Genomic DNA, 27,739 nt, shown 5'->3' on the forward strand with positions numbered 1-27,739 from the left:
TCGCGTTTTCGATCGATCCTCGACGCTAGGTTCACTGAACGCGTCGATTTGACGCGCGTCGAATATTATAAACAGAGATTCGTGAATATTTACGACGATCTTGGTTCGTACGAGTATGAACTGTCTATTTTTAAGCCTCTAATTTCCGAGATCTAAACGACCGTCAATGTTCCCGGAGGCAATAGGATAATCTGTACATTAAATCTCTGTGAACGTAGCATCGGAAGATAAAGAACGGTCGGTCGGAGATTGTTCCGCGGTGAATCGTCCGCTATCAGCGAGTTTATCCAAATGATTCAGAAATTACACGGAAACCGTAATCGGAAGCATTGGCCGGGCGATCGTCGGAGATCGGGAGCGATCCTGATACGCGGTTTTCTGGCGACGAACCGCGCGCGGCGAACAGTAATAATAGTCGTTACGTCAGCAGACGCGTTCAACGGGCCTAAATTGCAACAAGTGGCGAGGCAATTGTTTCGAGTTAATCGAACGTTAAGACGGAACGGGGATTCGACGGGGCGATTAATCGAGCGCGGGCCGGCCCGCGATAAAAAGCTGCCGTTGCTCGAACGGTCGACTCACGCCCGCCGATAATTGCGTTAATCTCCTCCGCGGAGTGTTTCGGGGAACTCTGGTATCTCGGAAACGGTCGTCGAAACGTCAATTATTCGACTAATGCGCTAAAGGAGCGTCCGCACGGGACGCGATTTTCAGGCGCGGCGACGAAATCGAAAAGGTGACCGGTCGGTTAAAAATACATTAGAACGCGAAACTCCGTTTTCCCGGCTCGAACTGTTGTTCAAGCCAGCGAGCGTATAAACATAGAAGCGCGGAGCTAGCGGTTCTTCTTAGAAAGAACAATTGCATATAGTTGAACGCGAAACAATCGCCCCGGGTGACGAAGCAACGTTACGAAGATTCATTTAGGAGGAAGGTAAAGGAACATCCGAGACGACGATTAGGGGTTGAAACCGAATCCCTCGGCAACCACGACTCGATTAACCCCTCGAACGGTCCCAGCGTCGATAAGTAACGAGCGATTTGTTCCAGTGGTGCCGCGGTAAACAGCACAATGCACGGGAGCAGCTCATTAGCGTGAAGTGCGGCTGTTCGAGCGAGCCCGTCGCAATAAAGGATGCGCGAGGCGTAACGACCCGTCGAATCGGAATTAATTTAGCCGGCGAATGAACGTCGACCTATGATCGAATATCGAGTGGCATTCGGGAAGAAAAAGAAGGAAGGAGGAGGAGGAGGAGGAGGGACAAAAAAAACAGGGGCAAACATTATTTCCTCCCTCTGACCGTTCTCCGCCCCCACCAACGCCAGTGCGCGGGCAACGCGATGCAATAGGATCGATCGATCGCGAGGAGATGGCGAACCTGTGGGCACGGTTCTCCAGAAGTGGCCTCGTGGGCGAGCACAGACACGAAAACAAACCGAGCACACAGGGAAGAACACTGCGACAACGACGGTTCAAGTCCGCCGGATGCTGGCGGAGAATCACCACAAATAAACACCACTTTCAGTCTAGATCCTCTGTCCTAAGAACCACGGAATTCAGTTCTCTATCGCGTTGATCCGCTTTGATCAGCGTTTATCACTCTGTTTCGAGTTCACTGGATGCAGGCGAAAAATCGTCACAAACACCACTCAGAGTCTAAGCTCTCTATCCTAGGTGGAATCACGCTTTTCGTCGCGTCGATTCCATTGGTCGATCAGCGTTTACGGATCACTCGATAACAAGTTCATCGGGTGCAGGCGAAAATCCTCACGAACAGACAGCACTTCAAGTCCAAGCTCTCTATCGCGAGATCACGTTGTTTGCCGCGTCGATTCCATCGATCGATCGACGTTCATGAATCACTCGGGTCTAAAGGTCCGTCGAAAAATCGCCGCGATCACCACTGAAAGTCCAGTTCCGGGGAACGCGAAAATCACGCTTCCTATCGCGTCGACGGCGTTGATCGATCGGTGTTCGCGTGAATCACTCGATTCAGGAACACTTGACACGAGTTGATTAACCGAGATTGTCGCTCTGATCGCGGCGGATCGCCGGTTTCCGGTGGATCAATCCGCGGAGAGAAGACGATCACGGCGAAGAGTTCACGTAGGGTAGGCGGTAGGCGCGCGCGAACGCAGAAAAGTATTTTTCCACGTTTATTTTGGCGGAATCAGTTTCTGGACCGCGGTCTGACTCAGACTGCCCTAACAGCGCGCGTCCCGCGCGGGAGAGCGTTTGCACACGGCACGACACGACGCGGAGTTTAATCTCTATTAATAAATACCCGCTCCGCCTCGGCCGGAATAGAGAGCAGCTCTATTCCGACCGGCTTCCATTCGACGCACGTAAACGTGAACGCGCTCTCACGTTGTTCCCCGAGGGATCCTTTCAACCCTCAACCCCTAGCCACGCGACATCTTTCGCGACTATCCTCTTTAACGCTTGATTTACGGAACCCGACGATTTCACGGATATTGAATTTTTTCAACATCATTTAATGGCAGTTTCAGTCAATTCTGATTCGTGCACTCACGCGAACGCGCGTCGTGATATTCTAGTTTCGAGGCTATAACTTCCGCGATTTATACAGACAAATACGTAGTTTTCTGGGAACAGTAGGATAACGTGTGGAATATATGCTCGTAAATCTCGTGTCACCCTCAACGGAGCACCATATAAGCATGGCACTTCATTCATTAATATGCTTTTATGTTAATTAATTCGATTTTTGAAAAATTTCGATTTGTTTCGGTCTTCATAGCTTCATGGTTCGTTTCAATTTTAATATTGGAGATTCAGATTGCATATCACGCGAGATGGAAAATAATCGATCGAGTTTTCTCAGCTTTTCGGCCTCGACTATTTCCAGAAGCGACTTGGAAATAAATTACTGAATTTTGGTCAGTTGACTCAGACGGGAATCGCTCGGTAGAGGTCTCCGAAATAATCGCGCGGCGTACGGTAATGAATGCACGTATAAATGTCACCGTTGAGAACTCGTGGATCCGTGGATTAAGGCGATATTAGTCACGCTCGGCGTAAAATCTCGAATCTCGCTGTCTAATTATAAAGGGATCGATGAGAGACGATTTAGGAGAGCGGCGCGCGATACAGGGCGGACAGCGTCTCTCCCTTGAAATTCATTTACGCCGTCGCGCGGAGCGGAATCGAACCGAGGCTAATCGAATTATCGTTTCACCCGACAACTCTGTTCTAATTACTGCGTTACCGTTGGAAATAGATATTACTCTCTCCACTTTAATCCGTTGCCCCGAACGGAACTCGGTCACTCGAGTACTCGGTAATCGCGTTCGAAATAGTCCGACTTTAACCCTTTCAGGACGAATGTCGGTATTTTCAAGACACCGGACTTTCACAGCCGAGAAACAACGTTGGCAACGAGCAGGGCAATTCCGAGGGAGATGAGAGTATTTTCTTGGAAACGCGTTTCAATGGAAGCTAAAACAATCGGAACGCTGGATTTGATTTCTGACTGAACTTCGATTACCTTCTTACGAAATAATCGAGGATTCAAATTATAGATAAGAACGCGTCAATGGTTATTGTAATTGTATGTTATGCATACGAGATAATTAGATTAATTATCCGATTTCATTATGCGAATAACAAAAGATTGATACATGGTCTTGTTTCTCTTTACTGTGCAGGATTTCGATGATTTAACTTTTCTGTAAAGGGTTTCGAATATCTTAAATAATCCTCGCAAAGGGTTGAAGTCGTTCCCCTTTATTGCGTTTCCCCTCGCGAACTATCGTCCACCCCCGAAACTAGCCCCGCGAATTTCGATCGTGTCACCTCCCTTTGCGAGCCGAGTTTCATCGAAGCTCGGAGTTGCCAACGATCTCGAAATGTCAAAGTTGACCTGCTCCTCTCGCGACGCACCCGATAGAGTAGGGGGTTGAAGGCGTACGCCTCTCGCCGTCCTCCCTCGAGACGTAAACATCTTTTTTTATCCGAAAGTTTTCGGAGTTGGCGAGAGTTCCGCTTGAAAATTTGTTTCTCGAGGTTCTGTACGGAATCGATCTGGAAAACAGTTCGATCGGACGTAATTTCGCTGGCCTGTTCGAGCGTGAACGCGTGGAACGGAGCGATAAGAGGACGCTGGAAGCTTCGAGACAAATCGCGTCGAGCCTGGCGCAATATGAGTTATTAAGCGACGCGTTTGATGCATTGCGCGACAAACGCGAGTGCACGGGCAGAATGTTTAAAAAGATCTTCCTTTCAACGTGTGCTTCTTACTCTATTTATATCCGTAATATTTATAATCTTCATATAAATAGAATATAAATATAACTTCACCGTTACACCATTGCAATTACACAAGTAGAATACATTCGTTGATTCATCAAAGATCGTTTTCTTAAGTTCTCAAAATTAAATAGAACATGAAACAATTGGTTAACGCTAGAAGAATGTTTCGACGAAATCGAACTTTCATATCTAGAATACGAAGTCACAGATTATTTCATTTCTCGAACAGCAAGAGTATTTAGTTCCTTTTCTCAATATTATTTAAACATTTGATACATAACGTAGCCTCAGTTGCTGGCGGTTTTCCGTAGCTTGACGAGTCTCCGTGCGCAAGTGGTCAAAGGACTCCAGTACCTCGGCATTGCGGATGCCTCGCTCGAGGGTTGCTTAATTTCTAAAGTACATGCCCGGCGAGGGTTTATTTCACCGTCGACGATGACGTAATTGCCGGCACGTCGTGCGGAACCCGCGACGGAGGGATCGATGCGAAATTGATTCGGTTAATGGGCGTCGCACGAATAGGTGGAAAGAAGCGGGACGCCGAAATAATCCCGTTTGCCACACAATCGCATTACCGGGGGTGGTCCGTTTCGCGCGCGGTGTACTCTAAACGACTCCGGACAAAGGATACATTCCGGGGAATCCCGACGCAAAACAGCGCGGGTCATTTAAGTGTGCGCAAAACCGAAAATTCGGCGGCATTGTGTCATTTAATCCTGGACCGTGAAAAAGGCGAGCTTAACTCCTCGAGGCGCACGATTTTAAAGGAGAAAACAACCCAGGCTGCGTTAATTCACTGCGCCAAGCAATCCGCCAACCTTAATCACAACAGTCTCGCCGGCTAATGCGTTTTGTCTTGCATACATCGTTGTTTTCACTTACTCGCGCGTTTATCGTTAGTCCATAGCATTACCGACTGGATGAGAAACTTTAAATAGAACATTAAACTGTACGACTATAGGCAACTTCAACTTTTCCGGGCGGGTTAAAGTATATCCCACCATGCATAAGAAGCTAAGCAAAAGGTGGGACAGTGTTTAACCCGCCTAATCTCGAAGGGTCGAGAGGTAAGCGCTAGTGCCATAAACATAAACGGGGACAATAGTCACTGTACACGGATACAGAAGCCAATGGTCTAGGGTTAATACCGACGTGGCAAATTAACACGTTTCAGAATTGTTTACCTTGGATTCTAATTACGAAGCTACTTAAAGTATCTTTGTACAGTGACAAGATTAAGGGACCCTTCAAGATGGAAAATAGTAAATACAAAATAGAAGCTAGTTATCGGTAATTCTAGTGTTTAAGAAGCATTCAAATTACGCCTCCCTCGGCTTCACTCGCTTCGCGTGCCCGGAGTTATTTAAAGAATCTTTTCCATCCGTTGATTTGTCAATAACAATTGATCCAACACTAATGCGAACTTTAAACAACCTTGATACCAAGCAGCATGAACCTCTACAGTCTCCTGCGAGCGATAAGCGCGTGGCAAAGAATTTCAAATAATTTCTGATCGAGGAGAATACGTTAGATAAGAACAAAAAAGGATATACTAGGAGCGAAGCAATACGAAAAACAGCTCGCTTTGACTTTGAAGATTGATCTGCATTGTAAATAGGTCGTGAGGAGTATAAATCACGGGAACGTATGCGCAGCCGAACTCACCAACGTGTTCCCCGTTGCCGCAGACGGTATCTGTAGCCAAGGCCTGAAAAATATCATCGGATTATTAATTCCTGTTGGCCAGAGGTTCGTGGATGTTTTTCTATTTCTAATGCTAAGGGAAAAAAATAATATCCTACCGGTGAATTATGAAAGGGACTCCGGGAAATTGAAAAACACCCCTTACTGTATAGGGTGGTGCAATTTTCTGCCCTCTCTTTTTAGCGGAGAATGACGATTCTAAGATGAAACGTATATTTTTGTCAAATCTCAGGTATGCAGAGACACGAAAACCACATTCTTAAGCTGTTTCGTGTTTCACGCGTTATAAAACGCGGTGCTATTTTTAAACATTCACAAGTGCAGCGATGGAGTATCAACGAAGGATTCTGGTGCATTTCCCCCTTGCCGAGTCAAGAGCTAAGATAAATATCGTTAAAAGGAAAATACTTCTCGTTCCAGTGTCGTGCGGGCGCGGGGCACAACAATCTGGAATCCGATAGGGGATGAACCCGAGATACGGCTGGAACTCGGGGCATCGAGCTTCAACGTTATTGGGATGCCCCGATAATTTCGAATTTCATCCGGCCGAATCGTTCTTCCAATAATTCCTCATTCGCTGCGTTTGAAATCCAATAGAAATTCAACGTCAACGCTTATCGTCGATCTACGTTAACGGGACCGACATCTTGACGGTCACCGGTGTCCGGCTGGTTGCCAACGAAAAGGTAACCAATAAGAAATAGTTTTCGTTGATTTTCCATTCTTAATTAAATATGCTTGCCAACGAAACATAACCAATAAGAACTAATTTCAATTGATTTTTCATTCTTAATTAAATATGCTTGTTAACGAAAGATAACCAAAGAACTAACCTTAATTGATTTTTCATTCTTAAATACATAAATACTGTATCGTAGATTTTCTTGTAAAATAAAATAAATTTGCATAAGAAACCTTAGTCTAGCTGCGAACGATGCTCAAATTTTCTGCTTCCAATTCCACGTTTTTCTGCCCAGAACCCTCAGTTCCCCCAATCGCTACGGGAACAGCTACATAATCGCTCGGGAAACTCGCAACCGCGATAAAACTGAAGATATGTGGGTATTCCCCCCACTCCTTTGCCGTAGGTTTTGCAATTCCGAAACACGTTTCTTTCCGCGGCCCACATGACTTTGTTCTACGCTCCTCTTTTCGCATTTCTTTCCCTATGACCGTGTAAATCGCGAACAGAATAAAGGCGTCGAGACCGTAATTAGCCCGCGGAACAACAACCGGCAGCGATTCTCGACAAACAAAACCCTCGAGTGCTTCGAAGAACAAGGTCACCCGATCCTAAGCAAGAGTCTAAAAAGGAGAGCGAACAAGAGAGAGAAAAAGAGAAAAAAAGAGAGAGAGAGATGAATCATTTCTTGGTACACTTATCTTCCGCTCGCCGGGCGTCTCGAATCGATCGTCATTGTCCTCTTTAATTTGCTTGTTCTATGGTGCACCAACGGCCCAATAGGTAAAAAAAAAACCAGTAACACTAAAACTACCGATCATTCAAACCGACTTTTACAAATTTCTTTATAAAAACCGTAAGCGTGCGTTTATTGAGATTCCAATTGCATTTCAGTTTTACTATTACCGAATTCCGTTAAGAATTTCTCATAGAAGTATCTATAGCTTCTCAGTAATTGTAAGAGGAAATCAGAAATAAGTCGTTCCGACTCACCCGGTAGTTGCAGTGTTAAAAAACAAAGAAAATTTCGACGCGACACCGAATCGTCCCAAGGAAGGCTCGTCGCAAGGTACTAATAATTTCAAACGCATAGCAGAGAACGAGAGAGACTTCTCGATCGAGACGTAACCTTCGCATCGATTTTATGTGCGACACGGAGGTCAATGACGTATTAGGTTCGTCTATGCCCCGGGAAGTTATCGTCGGAACTACAGGAATAATGGATCACGGTGATTATGTTTTCGTAACGTAACCGAGTCAGTCGGCGACAGCGAGGCACCGCATTCCGCGCACGGTGATCACGTTAACGCGTTAGAACAGAGGAACGCCCACGGAGCTGGGAAACGAGTCGATATTAGGAGGCGGTGCGAAGTACTCACGTTCATGGTGAAGGGACAGCTGACAGTCGATCCACGTAATACCACTCGACACTGCCACGAATTATGACATCGCGCCCGTTGTGTCGCGAGATTTGTGCACCGTGCGATAATCGGCGAACGGCATACGCATGTCACTCGTGTCCGGCGAGGGAAAAAAAAAGGTTAACGAAGACGGTGCTTTCAGGAATGCATATTCTGAGTCACTCCGGCGAAGAAGAAAGCCCCTCCCTGACTGCAACACACAACCCCTGTTCTAGCGACGGGCGCGCATGCTCTCCGAGTACTCGACTGGGCCGTGCAACGAAGAAAAGGGGGATGATTACTCAGGCCCTTCGAGGACTCGCCGTCGTCGTCGTTCGTCCCTTCACACGCGTACAATTTCAGACTACCAACACCCCGTGCGTTGTTCGGCCGGTATCCATGCGAAGGGCGCCACGATAAGGAACTGTCGGCGCGGTCCGGGCATCCCTTAACGTTTTGAGGTTATGCTGCGCATGTCCGGGCACCCTCTCCGGCCGTTCGTGATCGAACAACTGATCCACCACTTTTTCCCTTTCCCCCGGCACCGTGAATATATTCCCGTTATCTCTGTCAGCCCTTGTCCCCCTACCAATGGGATCACGCGCGTATGAGTAACCGCGGTATGAACAACAACGATAAACTTTCGATGAACTTCCAGGAGCCGCGAAATTTCGTTTACTGCGAGAACCGAACGACTGCCAGCCGACTTCGCGTTATATTGATTTTCTGCTGTTTGATATCCCTGACCGGAAAGGTTGTTACTTCTTCGCATGACCTGCACCTCGCGCTTGGAAATATGATTGCGGCAAACGCACGATTTGAATAAATGTAGTTCTCCGTTCGATCGGTTCTTTCGAAGGATAATTATTATGGTAATTATGACGCGTGAATAGGGTTCTTAGGTGGTTGGGGTAGTTTAGGGTGCTTTGTACCGGGGAGTTAGAATAAAATGGTTGCATAAGGAAGATTGGTTTAAGGTTTAGTTGAGATTCTTGTTTCGTCTCGTATTGTTTGCGATGTTCCGGTGGAATGTTCGTAACGATACATGTAGTTATCTCAGCTTGATGTTTCTTTTGAATGATTAAGTGTTCTTATCTTGAACAAAGAATAGAAAATACCTGGGCTTATGGGTGTATTAAAGGGATTCGAAAATACCGCGATTTCGATCTGCGAATCTAGAAATAGGGTGGGGACGTATTTAATTAGCCAATGATAGCATTTAGGTGTTGGCCAATCAGGGCACAGCATTTTTGAAAAGGGAGACCCATTAGGTTCGAGTTCAGTTTTGCACTCCGCGCCATTTGAATAGGGACTCCTTGACCGCGAAAGTTTCATATTTTGAGCTGAATTTTTTAAGTGACATTGTTTTTTAAGTGACAGTGAATACCGTTGGGACGACCGAATTACTGTGAGCAAATGGAAATTGGTGCAGCACGCGGAAACTTTGAATCTTCAATCCTCGAAGTCGGTGGCGTGCATTCGGCGCAGTTCATGGAGGCTACCGATTTTGAAGACTCGACCAACGTAAGTGACGAACTATTAATACAATTTTGCCGTTAAATTGAAATTGAAAAAATGATCCGTTCGCTGTCTGCGACGTTGTAAAGCGGCGCAGTTAAATAAGCGTTACCGGTGCACTCGTGCGTCTACGGTTATGCGTGTGTGTTAGTTGGCAAAGAGGTTCAGTGGTTCTCAACGCGGCGGAGCGTTAATCGAATAAAATTTATCTTTCTGTTCATCTGTTACGTAAAAATCGACCCGAGCCTCCCCGAGGAATCGGTTTACCTTAGCATGCAACGTGTAACTCGATATCTGCACCGGAACAAGGTTTTATTAGCGTATCTTGTTAGGTACAAAATAAATATACTTTTATAAAAAATATAAATCTTCCATACAATCCGTTTACAAATGATGCACACGTACGCGAGAATGGTAGAAAAATATGTTACGCGTTCCGTGGATTTTTGTGACATGTTAGATGGTACGGTCCCGTACTCGCTAGTTCACTCTCTAGAATTAGGCTAAAGGGTTCATAGAAAATAGATGATGGTGTATATCGTTTTATGAATTTCGTTGAAGTTCATTCTCTCTTTTTTTTTCAATTGGTTTGGCGTACTTGTGCAGGAAACACTGTTGTACTTGGCATGGTAGAATAATCTTTGACGCTACGCTCGCGTTCTATTTGTGGGCGATTCGGTACGAATATACAAACAAAAACAAATATATATCATTTTCGTCTTGGAACAGTATTAACCTCTTATCTTACAGTAACATCCTATCAATATTTATTTTTAGTAATCTGAGTAAAATATAACAATGGCGACACGTCCGATCGCACGACTGTGCTCTCATTGGTCGATTCCGGGTTGGGCAGGTTCGAACCTGCTCGTTGACTCGTGTAAGCGAAATGGCGCGAAAAATTTCGCGCCATCGAACGCAAAGAAAGAAAAATTCGTAAGACAAGCGGCTAAACTATGCATACGTACATACGCATATCGCAGTTTAAATTACACTTCGATAACGAATTGGTAGAACAAATGATTCCAACTTTTCCCCGTGTCTTCATCTTCGAAATTTCAATGAATTTTCTTGGACATTCTCTCCTGCATGAATCGCTCATTGACCTGAGAAACTGTGACGAGAATATCGTTTTCCTTGAACAATGAGCAGCGTAAGGAATGTGCAATGTCTCGATATTGCGAATTGGTTAGTGTCCTAGATGACAGGCTTCGCGATGATGTATTTGGATTAAAAAAAAAGACTTACGATCTAAATGCAAAGAATAAATATGCAACAATTATATGGAATAGCGTCTATCTTGTCGACTTCAGTGATCTTGAAATATGTTCAGATCAATGTCCTGATTCACTTCACGTACGAATACAAACACTGCTCTGCTTTAATTTCCAAGATACGTATTTACAAAAGTATTCTTAATACAATGCATTCTATTGTCAGAATACAAACAATACCATCAAAATAATACGATACAAAATTGTCGAGAAGCGAGCAACGATCACGTTCGTACACGAAATGAATCGGTGCATCGATTTTCATAACGTCTTTCAATACAATTGAAATCTGCGAGATGTGTACGATTCTATATAATCACCGAAATATGCTTCCTCTATGCTCCGAGCGTACGGCTGTTAAACGTATCGTCTATTTTTTGGCGTTTTACGACATCTCCGTCGGCCGAAAATCGCTATCACGCAAATCACTATCGTCGCTAAGAGCACCGCTCCAACCGCCCACACCGCTTTACTAGTATTTATCTTTGGTTTATTGTCTTGTTCATCGTCTTCTTCTATACTATTGTATAATGACTCGTTAAAAGGAACTTTAGTTGACGATTCTGATTGTAACGTTTTATGGTTCGCCGACTTCTCCTCCGTCGCGTGCACGGATGACTTAGAATCTAAGCTCTTATCGCTACCAGCTACCGCATTCGTATCGCTTTTTCCGTCGTTCTGTTTATTGGGGGGCATCGCCGTCGTCATTTTCCTCTTCGCGACAGTGGTACGCGCTGTGCTGGTCGTCGTGGGGGCATTAACTTCCTCGATGATCCTCTTTTCTAATTCCTGTAGCTCCGACTCTTTACCGGTCGCCGCTCTGTACTCGAAGTCTTCGTCTAACGTGTCTATCAGATCTTCCAACATAGAGAAGAACGATACAAGCGAGTAAGGTGATATCTCGTCTATTTCCAAGAAAGTGTTGATCACTCTTGACCAATCATCGCTACCTCCGTGGTGAATCATTTTTCTGTTAGAAAAATATATTGTTCATCCTTTGTTCTCAAATAATACGACACATTGTACATGATACTTACATAAAGTCAGCTTTTGTTTGTTTTCCCTCTATCAGGTCGTATCTCACTTCCGTGGACTCCATTAGGTAGTGGTACAATTGGAACGCAAGAATCGTGCCGGTTAACTTACTATGGAATCAACGTTTTTGTTAACATCGTGGCCGCATTAGGATAGAGTTATGGTTACCCTGATTACTACTTACGGAAGATATGGTTTATTACTGGTGATATAATCGTCGTTTAAGAACGTAGGTATTTCTGTCCCATCGTCGTCAATGCCTTGGTACTCTTGCCTTGAAAAGAATGCTCGATTGAATATTTAATGGAATCAATTTGTTTTGCGTGTCACGTTAATACTTGGAAAATTGGTACCTGTATTGCCACCAAGATGCGGTTAATTCCTTGGAATCGGTGATGCCTGTTTGAATGGCATTAATTCTCCACATATCGGCGGCCATGTAGTAAGTTAGCCTAGGGAGTACATCTAGTGCTGTTATCATTAGAGATACCATTTGGTGTTGGTCGTTATCAGTAGAATTATCTATAACGCGGACATGATTCAACCAAGCAGGACTAGCTGCTAGGATGCCAAACAGTTCTGACACGGCTTCTTCCAAAACTGGGGAAGAATGTAAACGTTAATCGTCGTGTTGGCGTACTTGGAATATTTGTTAATATTTTTATTCTTACCGGAATATCGGTTGGCTGTATTAAGTACTATAATATTGTTCGCAGACATCTGATTGAATAAAGTTTTTCCTACGTTCTTATGAGCAGAAATAAAATTGCTCACAGTGGGCTCATAGCAAGTGGATACTCTGTAATGATAATGATTTTATTCATGAAGTCGTTGTATAAAGAAAATTAACTATCTGATTCATTCCACCCTCACATGCATACCTCATGTTGCCACCTTTACAGAAATTAATTAGCTTTGATGGACACTGTTGGTTGAAACGGCTTTTATCCCAAAATTCTGAATTTGGAACATGCTTTAGCAATTGCATACCCATGTCAGAAGCACGCTTGTACAGTGTTTTACCAAGAAGTTTCTAAAACGAAGTTTGATTAATATGTTAGTCTATGTATGCAAGTACGAGTACTGTTGGAGTAATCATTACTTACTCTTTTCCAAAGATTCTTTTTTATGTCGAACATTAAGTCTGGCTCAGAAGATGCATCCACTGATATGGGAGTCCACTCACTTCCTTGTAGCGACCCTTTTACACAAAGTTATAGACAAATAAGTGAATATTTTCAAAAACAATTTTTATAAATTTCAGAATTTTGTATTGTTGATATACCAAGTAAATAAGCTGGGACAGTCTCATTCATAGTGATATGATACTTGTGAGAAAAATTGTTCATTACATGCTTCAATAGTTTCTTATGAAGATCAGCAATTTTGTTCCATTCATATTTAATTTTGTTGTAACCATCAGGGAATCCACTTAACAGTTCCCAGTATTCTGTAACATCTTTGGCACCTAAAATAGTAATAATATTGATACTGTTATGTACACATGCACAGGATTGAGTTTTTCTTTCTAAACACTAACCATTTTCTTTGGCAGCTTGTTCAACAAGTGGGAGTATAGTTGAAATATTTTTAACTAACACGGCCAGCTCTTGATACCAAGCTGTCCAAACATTTTTCTTTTCTTCAATACTGTTATTAAGAGACAGCTGACGTTCCACATCTGAAAACATTGATATCTTCAACATTTCATGAATACTTTCTCTTCTATTAATTATCGATATTATTACCTTTACGTGTGTGGTTCTTCAATACTCCTCTATGCACTGCAGATAACCTTTGAAACTCTGCTGCACCAGCAAAGCGAACAAGCTGCAACAGAATTACCATATGAAAACTTATACCAAAATATAACTTACAAAAACGAGACAACTCACTTTTCTAAAATCACTCTGGTTCAATAGGGCATCACCTATTGTCACAGCAATGTCATACTTGTACTTCAAGGGTGGATCACTGATATTCTTGGACTTATTAGCAACTTCAATTCTGTGTACGTTCTTAAATATAGCATAATCTATCAGTTTCTCTTCCTGTAACACAAGAAGAAAATATTTAGATAGATTTATCAAATTATTTAGATGCTCCCACAAATATTCATACATAATACACATCTAATATTTAACTTGATCATAGTTTGAACTATGTTCTCACAGTGTAGACAATATTTGTAATAGCCAAAGTTAAATGGAACATTGTGTACACCATGAATATACAAATATTTATAGGTACAGACGAGTTTATATGGTCAAAGATTTACCCATGTAGACAACGTTTCATTAGACGGGAAATTAATGAATGTCCATTCGGCTTCAGCTGTACTAGCGCAAGAATCCTCGTAATCGAACTCGATTAATTCTATGAAAGCCTTCGCTGAGTCATTTTCGAACGAAGCGGCGGCGTAAATCACCAGATTAAAAATTATCCAAGCCCATTTTGATGGCATCCCTTTGTGCTGCGGGCAAAAATAGAACACGGAAATTATTTAAAGCGGACACTCCATCCCGACATAGTAGAATACTTTTTTAAAGTTTTCGAATACATTTTTGAAATTTTCAAACACTTGTTTTCTACACATTTTTATCCTAATGAATATTCAGTTTTCCCGTTACCAAAGGAACTCCTACGGTTTCTCGGAATCGACAAATATTCGCGTCATCCTCGCAATGATTCACTCGATCATTGTCTTAGCTTACTGGACCGATTCAGTATTTATTCTTACTGATATTATTTTCGCGTTAATCCTCGCTTTACCGAAACTATTTAGCTCAGGACAATAGAATTCATCAACCAGCTTCGATAAACAAAAGTGAGAAGGCACAGGCGAAAACAAACATTGAGAAAATTAATGTAATCTAAAACTTCCATACCTAAACAGAATATTATCTATTCCATTAAAATTGACAAAAATCAGAAAATAAAGAATCGACTTAACCGATCGACTTCTAAGCGACTCGATTAACACGTTCGCGGACGCGAATGCTATAGCATTCATACTCATTGTGATGCAGAATGACACGAATGCTAAATCATTGAAATTTATAAGCCACATTGTCCAGAATTCAATTCTACATAGACTACATTTTTTGCAATTATTATGCACTCTAACCCTCGGAGTACATTTGCATTTCTCCCATTGCGGCTCATTAACACTAGAACTACCGAGCATTTAACACGATTAATATGCAATCCCTATAAAAATTGTAACAATAGATTATTCTCAGTTTCTTCAGACATTCATAATAGTACTCAAATGAAACTATTTAATTTCAAGATCATTTCGAATATTCAATGCTTTGAAAATATCAATAAATGCTAAACAAAAAAATCGAAACCAGTCATTTTGGTGAGATGACTCTCAGTCACCACTTGATTTCCTACAGTGAAGCTATAAAGTTCGATATTTAATATTATACTTCACATAATGCATCAATCTGAGAAATATTGACCTAAAATATCTTCGTCCGTCAATTCACGTGAATTTCTCGTCGAATTGGTTTCACAAAATATCGTCTTCGTCTCATCAGAAAATATTGAAATATTTCAAGTGAAAAACTTCCGAGCGCAAAGGGTTAAAATTCGTACTGCCCGCGAGCGCGTCGAGTTAGCTCGCGACGTTTCCAAGCGAGATATTGGCCGACCGGTTTCTAGCACAAATCTATGTTTACAAAAGACAACGACGGCTTAACGATTGGTAATAGACCCTTGTAAATCAGCTGGCAGCTGATTCGCCGCGGTCACACCACCGCCTCACGGATTTAATTGCCACCAATTTGGCATACGGTTGCGCCCAAGCAAACGATCGGGACCGTCGAGCCCGTCGCGAGACTCTATTGACACTTCAAACTGTTCATCGAACCTTATTACAATCGTTCATTCCTTTTTCTCCCTCCTCGTGACGTCGAAGGGAATGGTTGTGTGAACCTATCCAACGCACAAGAGATTCTTGCCGGTCACGCCGCCGCGACCTATACCGTTAATGGCACGAATCATCTCGGTCCAAAATAGAGCAACTGGAAATAAAAATGTCCCGTCGCGCGAACGTCACTCGCAGCTCGGATTCCGCTGTTTAATAACAACGTACGAGGTGACGCGCGAGTTTTCGTAAAAATCGAGCACGCAGTATTATTATGACGAAATGCATGCGCCACTGGTTACGTGATTCGCGGCGGCTTCTGTGCAAGCTGCGGTGGAACAATAATTTCCGGTAACATTTTTTTCTCGTTTCAATTTCCACGAACGGGTAGACTCGATTCTCGGTCCCGCGAGTGACGAGAATGTGTATCGATTAGAGAATGCTCGATAAACATCCGGATTGCAATTGTGCTGCTCGCGAGTGGCACGGTTGACTTTCACGTAATCGCGCATAGGAATCGTGCGATGAAGTCATTATGGATCGTTGGAATTGGTAATTGAAAAAAGAACAGAGTTTTCGACGGTTCGAAACGCGTGCGTCGAGGTGGAAGGAAAACGAAAATGTTGGCCAAGAGGCAATGGTGAACGACGGTCGCGTGGTCACCGATAAAGTGCGAAATGGCACCGGTTGGGAGGTACAAAGGTCAGGGAAACATCGATAACGCGATTACATTGTACCGTAACGATTGAATTAATCATCGCCGCTATTTTCGCTAGAGATTTCCTTTGTGTCGGTCGCTGGAAGGTATAATCGAGTTGAAAGAATGACTGTGTCGCCGGTCTGAACCGAACGCGACACGGTGATTCCGGCAAGAATCATTCACACGTCCCGATAGGGCGTATGGTCCGCGGGGACTCTTTTGAATATCGGTGTACCGTAAAAATGAAATGAGCTGCTTTATGCAGGAACTGGTTCGTTCGTCTGTGCACACTGTATTCATCGTTATGAATTCATACAGCGTGTATACCTGTCAATACGTACGGACGACGCAAAAACATTCTGTCGTCCTTAACGATAACGATGTCTCTTCGAATACATTGTATTTCTATAGAGGACGCTCTTTGTCCGATGAAAGCACCGAGCGAGCTTTCAAAGAACAAGAGAGCTGTGGAAATGATTCACCGCGTTTGACGCAGTGAATAACTATGCCCTCATTAATCACGGATTAATAATTGGGGTGTAATTGGGAATTTATGGGTCATCAGTTACAGATTAATTATAGTTCGTATTGATCACTTTGAGGGACTAGGATCCTCGCGAAACTTTCAATGTTAGCTTTAAATAATTTACATATAAATAATTGGGGTATAATTAGAGATTATGATTGATCATTCACGGATTAATTATAGTTTGTATCGATCATTTCGAGGGGCTAGGATCCTCGCGAAACTTTCAGTGTTAGCTATAAATAATTTACATATAAGTAATTGGGGTATAATTAGAGATTATGATTGATCATTCACAGATTAATTATAGTTTGTATTGATAATTTTAAGGGACGAAGATCCTCGGAAAATTCCAATGTTAAATAGCTATAAATAATTGGGGTATAATTGGGGATTATGATTGATCATTCATAGATTAATTATAGTTTATATTGATAATTTTAAGGGGTAAGGATCCTCGAATAATTCCAATGTTAAATAGTGTACTTGGAGATTGAAAATCACGATGACCGACTTGTGTACAACGACTAAATAAATTTGCAAGTGCATCGATGCCGATACGCACATGTTGTCCCAATAAAATTTTATATCGGTTGACGTACAGTGCCGATATTATACGACTCCGATAACCGTGTGTGGTTTGTTTATCGCCTATTCGACGTAACAGACGATAACTAAGATGTTGCCTTAGGTTCAAGGAAACTCAGTTTCACCATATCCGTGTATGAAATAGGTATCGTTCTTCCGGCTCGGCTGTGCGCGAGAATTTCATAACCTAGTTCGATAATGGTATTTACCGAAATGGGCAACGCGTAGCGTACATCGATAAGTGTAAAGTGTCAGCCAGATGCACTATCTGTCCGATGAAGCGTATTATTTACATTTTAGTCACTGGTCAACGGGGCGAGGCAAAAAATATGAGTTTGCAGAAGAGGATATACACATAGCGCTACTCAAATTACGCGATACTAAGTAATGTCCGCATTTGTCGTGGACTCATTCGATGATAATTGTTATTAGCTGTAAGTGTAAGGGAAATATTCTCGTTTATTTACCAAGATACTTTTATACTTCATTTTTCTAGTTTTTGGAGGAAATTGATATCCTCCTGAGCCTAGTTTCGGAATATTAAAAATATAATTACTCTTGCTTAGAATATTAATACAGAATTACCAAATTGGTCAGAATGACTTATTTCTGATTTTCTCTTTTATGATTACTGAAAAGATACAGATGCTTATACGAAAAATTATTAAGAGAACTAATTATGGTTTTTATGAAGAAATTTGTAAAAAAAAGTTTAAGTGATCGGTAGTTCTAGTGTTAAACAAACACGCAAGATGAACTGTCTCCACTACCAGAATTACATGATTATGCTACAAGGATAAGTCTCCTAGCCTTGAAGCAGTCTTCCTAGGATTATAAACACAATCTCTCTTATACCATAGAATTTCAGTTGACAATGGTAATGATCCAACCATGACGCGCCGGTTTTAATGAACGAAGGACGATCCGAATAAACAAAAATCGAAAAGAGAAATATTTTAAAGCATGTTTATAAAACTCATGCGTATGATGAAATACAATAACAATTCCGACTTTACGGATAATCAAAATTCTGTATGGTTCTGGACACTATGAAAATCGGTTGGTCACCGATGGAGCTTCCAAATAATTAACCAGATAATTCCTAAATAATTCAACAGATAACAAACCCAAAAACTTGGACAAAAAATCGGTAATAATTAACTAATACTATTTGCCTCCGATATGAAAGCATGAGTAATATACAAAACCTTGAAAATCAACTTGTTAATCTCTACTGTCCTCTACCCCAGTTCCAAATGATTAACCAGATAATTCTCAAACAATTAAATAGATAACAGAACATAAAAACTACGACAACAAATCGGTAATAATTAACTCTAACAATATCTATCTCCACTATGAAAGTATCAGTAACATACAAAACATTGAAAGTCAACATGTTAATCTCTACTGTCTTTTACCCCACGTCCAAATAATTCAACAGATAAACCAAAAAACTTAGACAACAAATCGGCAAGAATGATCTCTAATACTATTCGCCTCCGCGATGAAAGTTTCAGTAACCCACAGAACGTTGAAAGTCAACGTTCAGTCTCTCCCGTCCTTTACCCCACCGTGTTTCACGCGAATCGGCGTGTCACAGTCGGATGATGTCCCTCGCGAGCACGTCGGCTCGCGTTCTTGAACGCCGGATCAGTTCCCAGTTGGACCGGTGTCAAGAAAATAGGTCCAGTTTAGTTTCCCCGATCTCGCTCACCTTTGCTGGCCGAGCGTCTGTCCGCTCGACTGTTCACGTTTTCACTTCTCTCTGATGGGTTTCCCGTGCGGAACGTGTCGAAGAGGAACGCGGCGGTTCACGCGAATGCCGAGGGAACGAACGCGGAGAGCGTCGTTCGTCCTTCCTCTCTTACGTGACTTTTTCAGGGACCCGGGGGAAAAACCTTTCGCGGCCGGGGGGAGAGAGAGAGAGAATCCGTTTCCTCGGAATCGGTTCGCGTTTTCTTCTCGGAAAAACCGACGGGCGAAAGGCGGAAAGAGGCGCGCTTACTTCGACGATCGCGATCGAACGGTATCGGCGTTATCGGCACCGCGTTCACTCTATGACTATTTGTACAAAGTTCGCGCGATCAGAATTCCTTCGCATCATTGCCAGTTCGCTGCGACAGCGGTGCGTTACTGGTGGCCAGCGTGACATGACGTGACACACGGCCATCGGGGACACTGCTCTACAGAGATCGTGCACCTCGCGAACGATCCCGGTATCTCCGTCCGCGATCTCTGTAGATAAGTCGTGACGTCAGTCGGTAACATAGGAAATGCAGTTATTTGTCTACGGTTACTGCTCTTTTTTTTCTTCGGACGGTACGATTGCTAGGGTTATCTACGCAGTGAAAGGTGGCGTGAGTTTTTCTTTTTTATCGAATGCGATATTGCAGTAATTAACACTTTGAACTCTGTATTTCAATGAATTTTAAAGAAACTACCCCAAAATTATTCGATTTTCCACATCCGAATTTTGTACTAACAAGGAAAATAAAAGATCGAGGAAATGTTATAACATTTCTCATTTTCGATGGGAATACTATGAAATTAGTTGCAGTTGCTGATCAATTACAAAACATGGAGTGCTAAGGGTTAATGTTGACTTTTTTTACAATATTTGTGATACTTCGAAATGAATTTTAATAGGTTTATTAACACTAGAACTGCCAAGCACTAATTGACTTTTTGAAATTCTACTAACTTCAATTGATTTACAATTCAGTTTGCGTATTGCAAATCAATTTCTTCGATTTCTCAGAGGAATCTGTTATAATTTTAATAATCGAACAGGGAGAAACCAGGAATGGGTAATTTTGATCTGTTTGGTGGTTCCAGTGTTAATGAAAAATTGATTAGTTTAATTTCTTATTGAAGAGCTGGAGTGTGTTCAGCAGTAATGATCAATGTGGTGTTAATGGTCAATGAAAACTTTTTATTTCCGTAACACTATGTTTACCTCCTAAATACAAAACTATTGTACTATATCACAAGAAGCTGTAATACACGTACGGAAATGATGCGGCTCATTCATATAAATACTATTCAATAAAAATGTACAACGGATCGATTTGGTTCGCGTGCGAGACTTCCTCGTGATGCACACGCCTCTCGTAACTGTACAAAATCCCTCCATCTCTTTATTCACGAGTGCGCGCCCCTTTAGCACGTTGACCGCCGAGCTGGTTCGTTACAAATAATTCCATAAAATTGGAATACTTGCTAGAGTCGGATTAGCTACAATTTCAATTCCTTGGATCACCCGGTCAAAATTCATTTATTTCGTTCGCTACTTATTAGCCGTGAATATATGTATACCCTTTTGTCTCGATGGCAAAGATGGCGGCCAAAGTGTTAAGGACACCGAGCGCAAAATGAAACTCGTTTATCCGTGAATTCGGCTTGATTAGCAGCTAAGCGGGGAGATGTATGCGTTTGTAATACTGATACGCTCGAACAGATTGTACGTCTGTCACGTTTTATCTATTGTCACAATTCACTTAAGTACCGGAGACTGCTTGTACTAGAACTGGAAATAAAGGATAGCTTCATCGGGTTGTCGCGTTCTCTTCTCTTTTTCGTTTACAAAAAGAAAAAAAACTGTAGCTTATTTCACGGCGATCGATCGCCTTCGTTCTGTTTTTCAGTGCTTCGAATCTTTGTTATCCTTGAGCTGCAGTTATCCTTTATTTGAGTTTTCGGAATAATCGCGCGACTTCGTTTATTAAGAACGTTAATGCGGCTCCTCGTTAACCCCGTGTCTCACCTGTTCTATAATCACAAAAATTTCATTTTATCAAGCTTCGATTAGAATCAATTCCTGAAAATCTGCTGAATTCTTGTTAAAAAAACAAGAAACAGATGTTAAATTTGTTAAAAATACTTCTTCCTATCGGTAAACTATCAGTGATCAAACAATCGTAACGAACGAGCAAGAAACCGGTAGGACAAACGGTTAACGAACACCGCATCAGATAAAAGGAGACCTTTTCCCGATCGTTCCTTCTCTATTCTGAACGAAGCATCGCGATCGCGTCGCATTGTCGTCATCTAGTGGTTGCTATGCTTCCGTTAGGAAAAACGGAGGAAAAACAGACAAAACAAAAAGAGGATTCGTCAGCACACAACTCGAAAACCGGGGAAATATAGTACGTTAAACCTGTTTCGCGTAATCTTGACGAGCATAATAGTGTCCGATGCGGTTTGCCGTAAGTTGCCTCGACAGGATTTCTTTACTGTTGCGTGTCTCATTGACCTGAACTTTTCCTTCTTTCTCCCTCCCTCTTCCCTCCTCTTTCTCGTTTATTCTATCTCCTCTTCGTTTCCTCGTTTTCCTGCTCCTCACCGATCGATTCCGATTTTAATATATTCCGATGTCGGTCACGCGATTAACGATCGGTCTCGAATGCGGCGTTGATCACGCCGTTCATCGTGGGACCGTCCGACTTCTTCTCGCTGGCGATCGGCCATTTTGTTTGCTTCGCCTCGGTTTCATCTTGTTGTGCGTCCACCTTGCCGTCCGCTTTCTTCTCTTGCTCCAGTTGCTGGCGATCCCTCCGGTGCTCCGTGTACAACCAGCTGTTAGTAAAAGCAATTTAGTATGTGAAGTTGAAGATGATTTGTATTTGAACATTGTTCATTTGTTAGCAATGACTGTAGTGTCGAGCGAAGGATATGCCTAGAATTTTATCCTCCTTTCAATAGTTCAGAAGTAAATCATAGGGAAAAGAGTGAACTGGTAAAACGGTATCTCGGAAACGCGAGGAAACTGGAAGTGGAGGAACTCACAAGAAAGCGAAGACAGCAGGCATCGTCATGCAGGCGCCGACGATGAAGAACGTCCCCGGAAACGTTTTCATGGTTGCACTGTAAATGGAACTGTACATTGGCCCGTAGACGAGCGGCATCAGCGATTCGCAGACGCCGAACAAGGAGTTCACTTTGCCTGAAAATTGCGGAAGATTAGAGCACTCTTAGACCAAACGAGCAACCATACAGTACTAAAGACATAAAACTCTAAAGATCCGTAGAAAGTAAGATTCTAATGTTTCTGGGACATGAAAGTGAAAACGGAAGTACCATTCTTCCCGCTGTTGCACACGTTTCCAATTCTTTAGCTTCTTGCCTTTTCAAAATAATACAATGTCAAACAATGCCTTGAAGTTAAGAAAATGGTATGAAAATAGTGCCATGGAGAACCTGTAGGTTAACATGGAATTCTTGTCTCTTAACGAATTATCAAGGACAATCAGAGTAGCATTGAGAAGCACAGTCGTGAGTGGAATCGTAACGCAGAATTTGCATATCTTCGGTTTCTACTTCTGCCTGTTTTGTTTTCAATGCTACGGCCAAATGGAAGTTAGATCAAGGTGGAAACGAACCGAGAAGAAAATGGCCTGTTCGGCTGTTTAACTGGACAGGAAAACCTCGTTAGGCTTGGCTCTCGTAACCGGGAGAAAAGTCGGCGGGAAATTGGCTCGAGGATACGATCAAATAAAATTATTCTATTTACACGGTTCCGCGGAAACGTGAGAAGATGAAGGTAAACGGAAAATGCGATTGCCGCGAAGGTCGCTGTGCCATTTACGAGCCGCTATAATTCCCTTAGTAATTCCAGTAATTGGAATATTATATCATCTTAGAGCCACGTATATTCGGAACACAGTTTTCCATACGAAGATGCGGCGATTAGTGAGTTTCACGCTTACTCCTTGGCACTTGAAAGTTCATTAACATATATTCATAATTATCAACTGTATCGAGTACGAATGATACAACCATCAAGGATAGAACGAATTTTATAATTCGAGTACAAAGGGTTATCGAATCGAAGGTTAAAGCCAACTTTTTCAAATACGCGATTACTCTTCATTTCTCGTTAACCTCTTTAATCAATCAATTAGTTGATTAAAGTTATCTCGAATGTATCGTGCACGTTGCTTTTCGATTAATTTCTCCATTATTTCTGTATTAATCACCGTTGGGCATTGGCAGCTACATATAGCGTAAAGGAGCATATTGACACGAAAACCGTATCGTGTAACTTCCGGTGGGCAGCTTCTGAAACCGTAATTCGTTTCGCACGCGCCCGCTAAAGCGTCAACAGTTTGCAGACGCGGTCGCAGGTGTCTCCTCCCGATGCTTATCGATCGCGCGTTGACATTTGCAACAGTATCGTGCTAATCGCATTCAAATGCACCGCTAATTGCCCCGCGAATCGAGCAGTCGGTGACTGTATCCGCGTAACGGTACACGCTACGCGTTTCCTTGTTTCTGCGCGGAGGAAAAGCTTGGGAAAAAAGGGGGAAAAAACGCTTCCTCAATGTCGAGGCGATAAATCAAACTGCCATTCACTCACCGAGTTCGTCCGCGGACACCAGCTTCGAAACGATCGATCGCATCGCGATGAAAGATGTTCCGTTCACGATCTCCACGATCGCAGCTGCAATTTCCATCGAAACGTTTGCTTAAGTTTCATGCATTCGAGCGATTCGTTTGTTCAACCGTTCGAGTCCCGAGCGGCGCGATGGCGCTTCTCCAACGAAACGAAAGAAAGACTCGCGGAACTCGAACGGTTATGACAAACGAGCTTGCGCGTTACCTAAATAAATCATCCAGTCGGTGGTGGCGAACGCGTAGACGAAGCCCGCGAGGATTTTGCTCATGGAGCTCATGATCCCGACGATCGCGTCGTCGATCTTCAGGATGTGGCTGAACACGCCGACGGATATCGATGTTCCTGCGGGAAGAATTATGTTTATAGACCAACGAATGCATTTCTCGGCAACATTAACACTTCGCGCTCGAAAGTTTCTCATTAGAAACATCGAATATTCTCCGATGAAATATATAGACGATGTTTCTTGAAACTGATCGACGAGAAAACATTGATAGATCACGAGGGAAAGGGTTGAATCGATGAAAAAGCTAAGCAGATTCTTCAAACGTACAATCGCGAGAACTCCCGGTGTCCTCGAGAAAATCCGAAACGAATCGATAATAAAAGGGGAGGCAAGAATGCAGAAAGTAACCGCGCAACACCGCGGACGCGCGGAAATGCGTTTCGCTGCACCGCGGCGGATAAACGGCGGATGCAACCTCACGTGCGAGCCGTTGTCGTTCCTCCGTGTCTAATTCTCTCACGTGTCCGATGTAATCGCGGCGAGGACATACCCTCGGTTCCGTGTAAAAGAAAGACGCGATAAACAAATAACGACTGATAATCGTCGGCGCGGAATTAAATGTCATCAGTCGTCGGAGGCTCGTTCATTCCTTTCTCTCGATAAGATCGCTGCAATTACGCGCATTATAATCGATTGAACGATACGCTCATTACAGATGATTTATTCTTTGTTGTTATTATACGAGAATGTTCCCTCGTAACGTTCATTTTTATTTTATTGGTCTTGGTTGTCGTACTGTCGCCGTCTACGCGAACGTTTGCTCGTTTATTGAACGACGAGCCTGAGGTGACGTGCAAATAATCGATTCAGATCTGTTGTTGTTGATTTTTGATGAATTTGGATGAACGGAGGATATTGAGGAGGATATTCACTCACCGATTAAATTCGTCACCATGGCGAACGTGGTGAACATGCTGAACTTCACCTCGTTCCAGTGATACCTGTACCTCATGTAAAGGTACATCACCGCCATTTCACCTGCAATTAAGATTTCATTAGACTCGAGTCGCTGTTAACTGGACAGTTTTGGGCATCGGGTTTCACACTGGTAATTACTGCCGAGAAAGTAGTTTTACCCCTTTGCGCTCGGAAGTTTTGCACTAGGAATGTTCGACATTTCTCAATGCAACATAGACAGCTTTGAAACTAAGCAATGAGAGAAAATACATAAATTAAGAATCATGCTATTTTATTTCAATATTTCACGTTCGATATATTGTATAAAGCTTAACATTATACATAAGATTTTATAATTTTGCTATATTGAAAGTGGTTACTGAGAGTCACCTCTCGAGTGCAAAGGATGACTTTCGCGGATGCAGAAGCAGATTGTTCCCCAGCATCATGGTTTCACGTGCAATTCGTTTCCCATTTCAATCTCGTCGTTTCGGTTCGCGTCCGAGGAGAGATCGGAAGTTGGAATCAACGCGATTGCGTCGTTCCACAAAACACGAAGAATCCCCGAGCCTATGTGGGTGGGACGGTTCCGCTTGCATAGCATGAAAGATCATGGTCAAAACGTTTTTCAGAATTGCGACTCGCGTTCGTTGCGTCTGCAATGTTGCTGTGCCCTTCGCGGGACGACATCGACGCGACAGCTTTCGGAAACCAAGTTGAAAATCACACCGGGAGAACCACACGGACAGTCGCATTCCGATATCTCGATTTAGAAAGAACCTAATCGGCGTTGTCTGTTATCTCATCGATGCAATTCTACTCGATGACATAATGATCCTTGGATAATGCCCAACAATTAGTCGCCGAAGGAAGCAAAAGCTCGTGTAAGACTTGTTTCGTCATATTTTCAGAGATCGGTAATTAGCGGAATCATTTGAAAAGTATGGTTACGTATAAACACCGCTAAGCGCCCTGCGTGTTTTCAACTGCGCTTCAGTAATCAAAGATGGCGGATTGGAAGTAACGCTAGGACTGCCTTGCGCGGTAAAATCAACGATTTCGGAACACTGTACCGAACAGTCGAATAGAATTTCGAAATTTTTATATAAGAATTCTAATAGCACCTCGATGGACTCTTCGATCGATTCGCAATTGAGTTTGCATGTCGCTAAATTAATTTCTCCAGTCACTCGGAGAAGAGTGCCTCCGTCATGTAGTTCTAACAACGAGGATCATCGAGCTGCTCTCGCGTGGAGATAATTTGATCGGCATTAAATTCCGCGGATCGCGAGGGAAACAGCGTGACCAAGTTATCCCCGAGTAATTTTCGTGGCGTTATTATCTCGGCATTACGCAAGAATGCGCCTCGCCGTTACACAACAAGTTCGTTCATCACGGGTCTCTCCGTTTAATCGTTTCCGTCGAGTTTCGGTCGTTATCACATCATTGTCTTGTTCTCTTTGCCACCGTTTCGGCCGCGGGAATCAATTTTCCGGGCTTCCGCGATGTCGATTTTATCTGCCGGCCGGATCCGATCAGACGCGGGAAGGCCCAAGAAGCTCCTCGATACGCGGAAAGAATAAATTATTTCTTTAATTCCCGGGTTTTTTAGTTTCTTCGCTGATGTTGCAGCCGTAGAATTGCATATCGACCGATTGTTAGTACGCAATTAACTCGTCTTTAAACACCGGCCGTTGATTACAGTCCGTGCACCCATTGTTTCGTCGTTCGCGCATTCCTTCGGCGTTTCCGTCTGGGAATCGTTCGACCGAGAACTTGAAAACTCGAAGGAAAACAAATTTAAACGACCACCGACGTCGATGGAATAATGTCCTAAATATTCTTGAAACGATTAGAAACGAGTGTTCGACGAACGAGAGAGTCCCGCAAAGATGGCGGTCGTTGATTCCTCTTCTGGAATTGTTTCGTTAGCGAGAAACTTGCGACGATCGATCAGTGGAAACTTCAACAATTTCGAATGTTAATAATTGAAATTTTCAAATATCCGAAGACGAATTTCTCTACGCTTCCAATTATCAGATCATCGGAACGCAGAACTTCCAATATGGCGGCCGCTAGCGTTCGACCACCGAACGCAACGCTTCACGCCCTTATCCCATAAGAATCCTCGTTAACCGACCAACGAAAATTACCAGAACAATATCGTTAAGGCTCGAGGAAGACTCTCGACCGAAAAGATCTGGAAATAAATCATTTTTAATCACCGTCGCGAGCCGTTCGCGGTAGTTAAACGACCAGCGGCGGAAACTTTTCCGCGGTTCGAGCGCGAAAATGAAGTTGCAGCTCGTGTCGGTGTAAAGTTACGCGAGCAAAGTGGATCCTCCTCGATCTGAATGATACAAGGTAGCAGAGGCTGCCTTGGATTGAAACGGCCGTCGCGTTCTTCCCGCGGTTTCCAGGCGCCGCGCGTTCTCACACTCGCCTTAACGAGCGAGAATCCCCGTGCCGCGCGGCGCGGATTCAGAGAATTCAAACGAAGAACCTAATTTTCGAGTTGACTCAATTGGCAATAATCTGCCCTTAACACGGATCCATGCGATAATTCGTCGACAGGTTTCGTTCTG

The 27,739-nt window shown here is 43.0% G+C and overlaps 3 protein-coding genes and 2 long non-coding RNA genes across 15 annotated transcripts in view; 2 read left to right on the top strand and 3 right to left on the bottom strand.

Moving 5' to 3' along the window:
- Positions 1 to 8,763, bottom strand: part of LOC116432457 (uncharacterized) — a 23,392-nt gene extending 14,629 nt beyond the window's left edge. For 3 of the 7 annotated variants that reach the window (XM_031989401.2, XM_031989398.2, XM_031989408.2), the window contains exon 1: positions 1,438 to 1,586. Coding sequence is in view for 1 of the 7 variants with exons in the window: in XM_031989405.2 (XP_031845265.2) it covers positions 5,939 to 5,981; positions 8,039 to 8,044 (49 nt within the window). In the remaining 6 variants the exon portion in view is untranslated. Of the gene's footprint in view, positions 1 to 582; positions 666 to 1,379; positions 1,587 to 5,938; positions 5,982 to 7,652; positions 7,671 to 8,038 lie in introns of those variants that run through there. The other 4 variants (XM_031989405.2, XM_031989411.2, XM_031989400.2 and 1 more) reach the window with 4 other exon arrangements.
- On the top strand, positions 784 to 6,856 carry LOC143174911 (uncharacterized). Its single transcript, XR_012999402.1, has 3 exons — positions 784 to 934; positions 1,051 to 6,022; positions 6,398 to 6,856. It is a non-coding gene; the product is annotated as an uncharacterized LOC143174911 (long non-coding RNA).
- Positions 7,356 to 27,739, top strand: part of LOC143174909 (uncharacterized) — a 25,545-nt gene continuing 5,161 nt past the window's right edge. The window contains exons 1-3 of one of the 2 annotated variants that reach the window (XR_012999399.1): positions 7,356 to 7,442; positions 9,434 to 9,583; positions 14,133 to 14,243. This is a non-coding gene — a long non-coding RNA (uncharacterized LOC143174909). Of the gene's footprint in view, positions 7,443 to 9,433; positions 9,584 to 14,132; positions 14,244 to 27,739 lie in introns of those variants that run through there. The other variant, XR_012999398.1, reaches the window with a different exon arrangement.
- On the bottom strand, positions 9,871 to 19,754 carry LOC116432458 (angiotensin-converting enzyme). Of its 4 annotated transcripts, none has more exons than XM_031989416.2 (13): positions 19,292 to 19,754; positions 14,165 to 14,359; positions 13,782 to 13,937; positions 13,635 to 13,716; positions 13,427 to 13,567; positions 13,172 to 13,354; positions 12,993 to 13,087; positions 12,768 to 12,919; positions 12,558 to 12,685; positions 12,240 to 12,486; positions 12,071 to 12,160; positions 11,889 to 11,996; positions 9,871 to 11,821 (listed from the first exon to the last, which is right to left on the bottom strand). In XM_031989416.2, the coding sequence occupies exons 2-13, from the start codon at positions 14,348 to 14,350 to the stop codon at positions 11,209 to 11,211; spliced, it is 2,181 nt and encodes a 726-aa protein (XP_031845276.2). In that variant the 5' UTR covers positions 14,351 to 14,359; positions 19,292 to 19,754; the 3' UTR covers positions 9,871 to 11,208. The 4 variants fall into 4 exon arrangements, with proteins under 4 accessions (XP_031845276.2, XP_031845277.2, XP_031845275.2 ...); XM_031989417.2 differs by lacking the exon at positions 19,292 to 19,754 and adding an exon at positions 19,149 to 19,169; XM_031989415.2 differs by lacking the exon at positions 19,292 to 19,754 and adding an exon at positions 15,764 to 15,960.
- The window catches only part of LOC116432459 (putative peptidoglycan muropeptide transporter SLC46), a 13,060-nt gene continuing 5,809 nt past the window's right edge, over positions 20,489 to 27,739 (bottom strand). Inside the window, exons 2-6 of the mRNA XM_031989419.2 lie at positions 25,134 to 25,235; positions 24,176 to 24,313; positions 23,933 to 24,016; positions 22,363 to 22,519; positions 20,489 to 22,152 (exon numbers count right to left, since the gene is read on the bottom strand). Of these exons, the coding sequence (XP_031845279.1) occupies positions 21,963 to 22,152; positions 22,363 to 22,519; positions 23,933 to 24,016; positions 24,176 to 24,313; positions 25,134 to 25,235 (671 nt within the window). The 3' untranslated portion in view covers positions 20,489 to 21,962. The remainder of the gene's footprint in view (positions 22,153 to 22,362; positions 22,520 to 23,932; positions 24,017 to 24,175; positions 24,314 to 25,133; positions 25,236 to 27,739) is intronic.

The sequence above is a fragment of the Nomia melanderi genome, chromosome 9 (genome assembly GCF_051020985.1).
Source record: "Nomia melanderi isolate GNS246 chromosome 9, iyNomMela1, whole genome shotgun sequence".
Lineage (NCBI taxonomy): Eukaryota > Metazoa > Arthropoda > Insecta > Hymenoptera > Halictidae > Nomia > Nomia melanderi.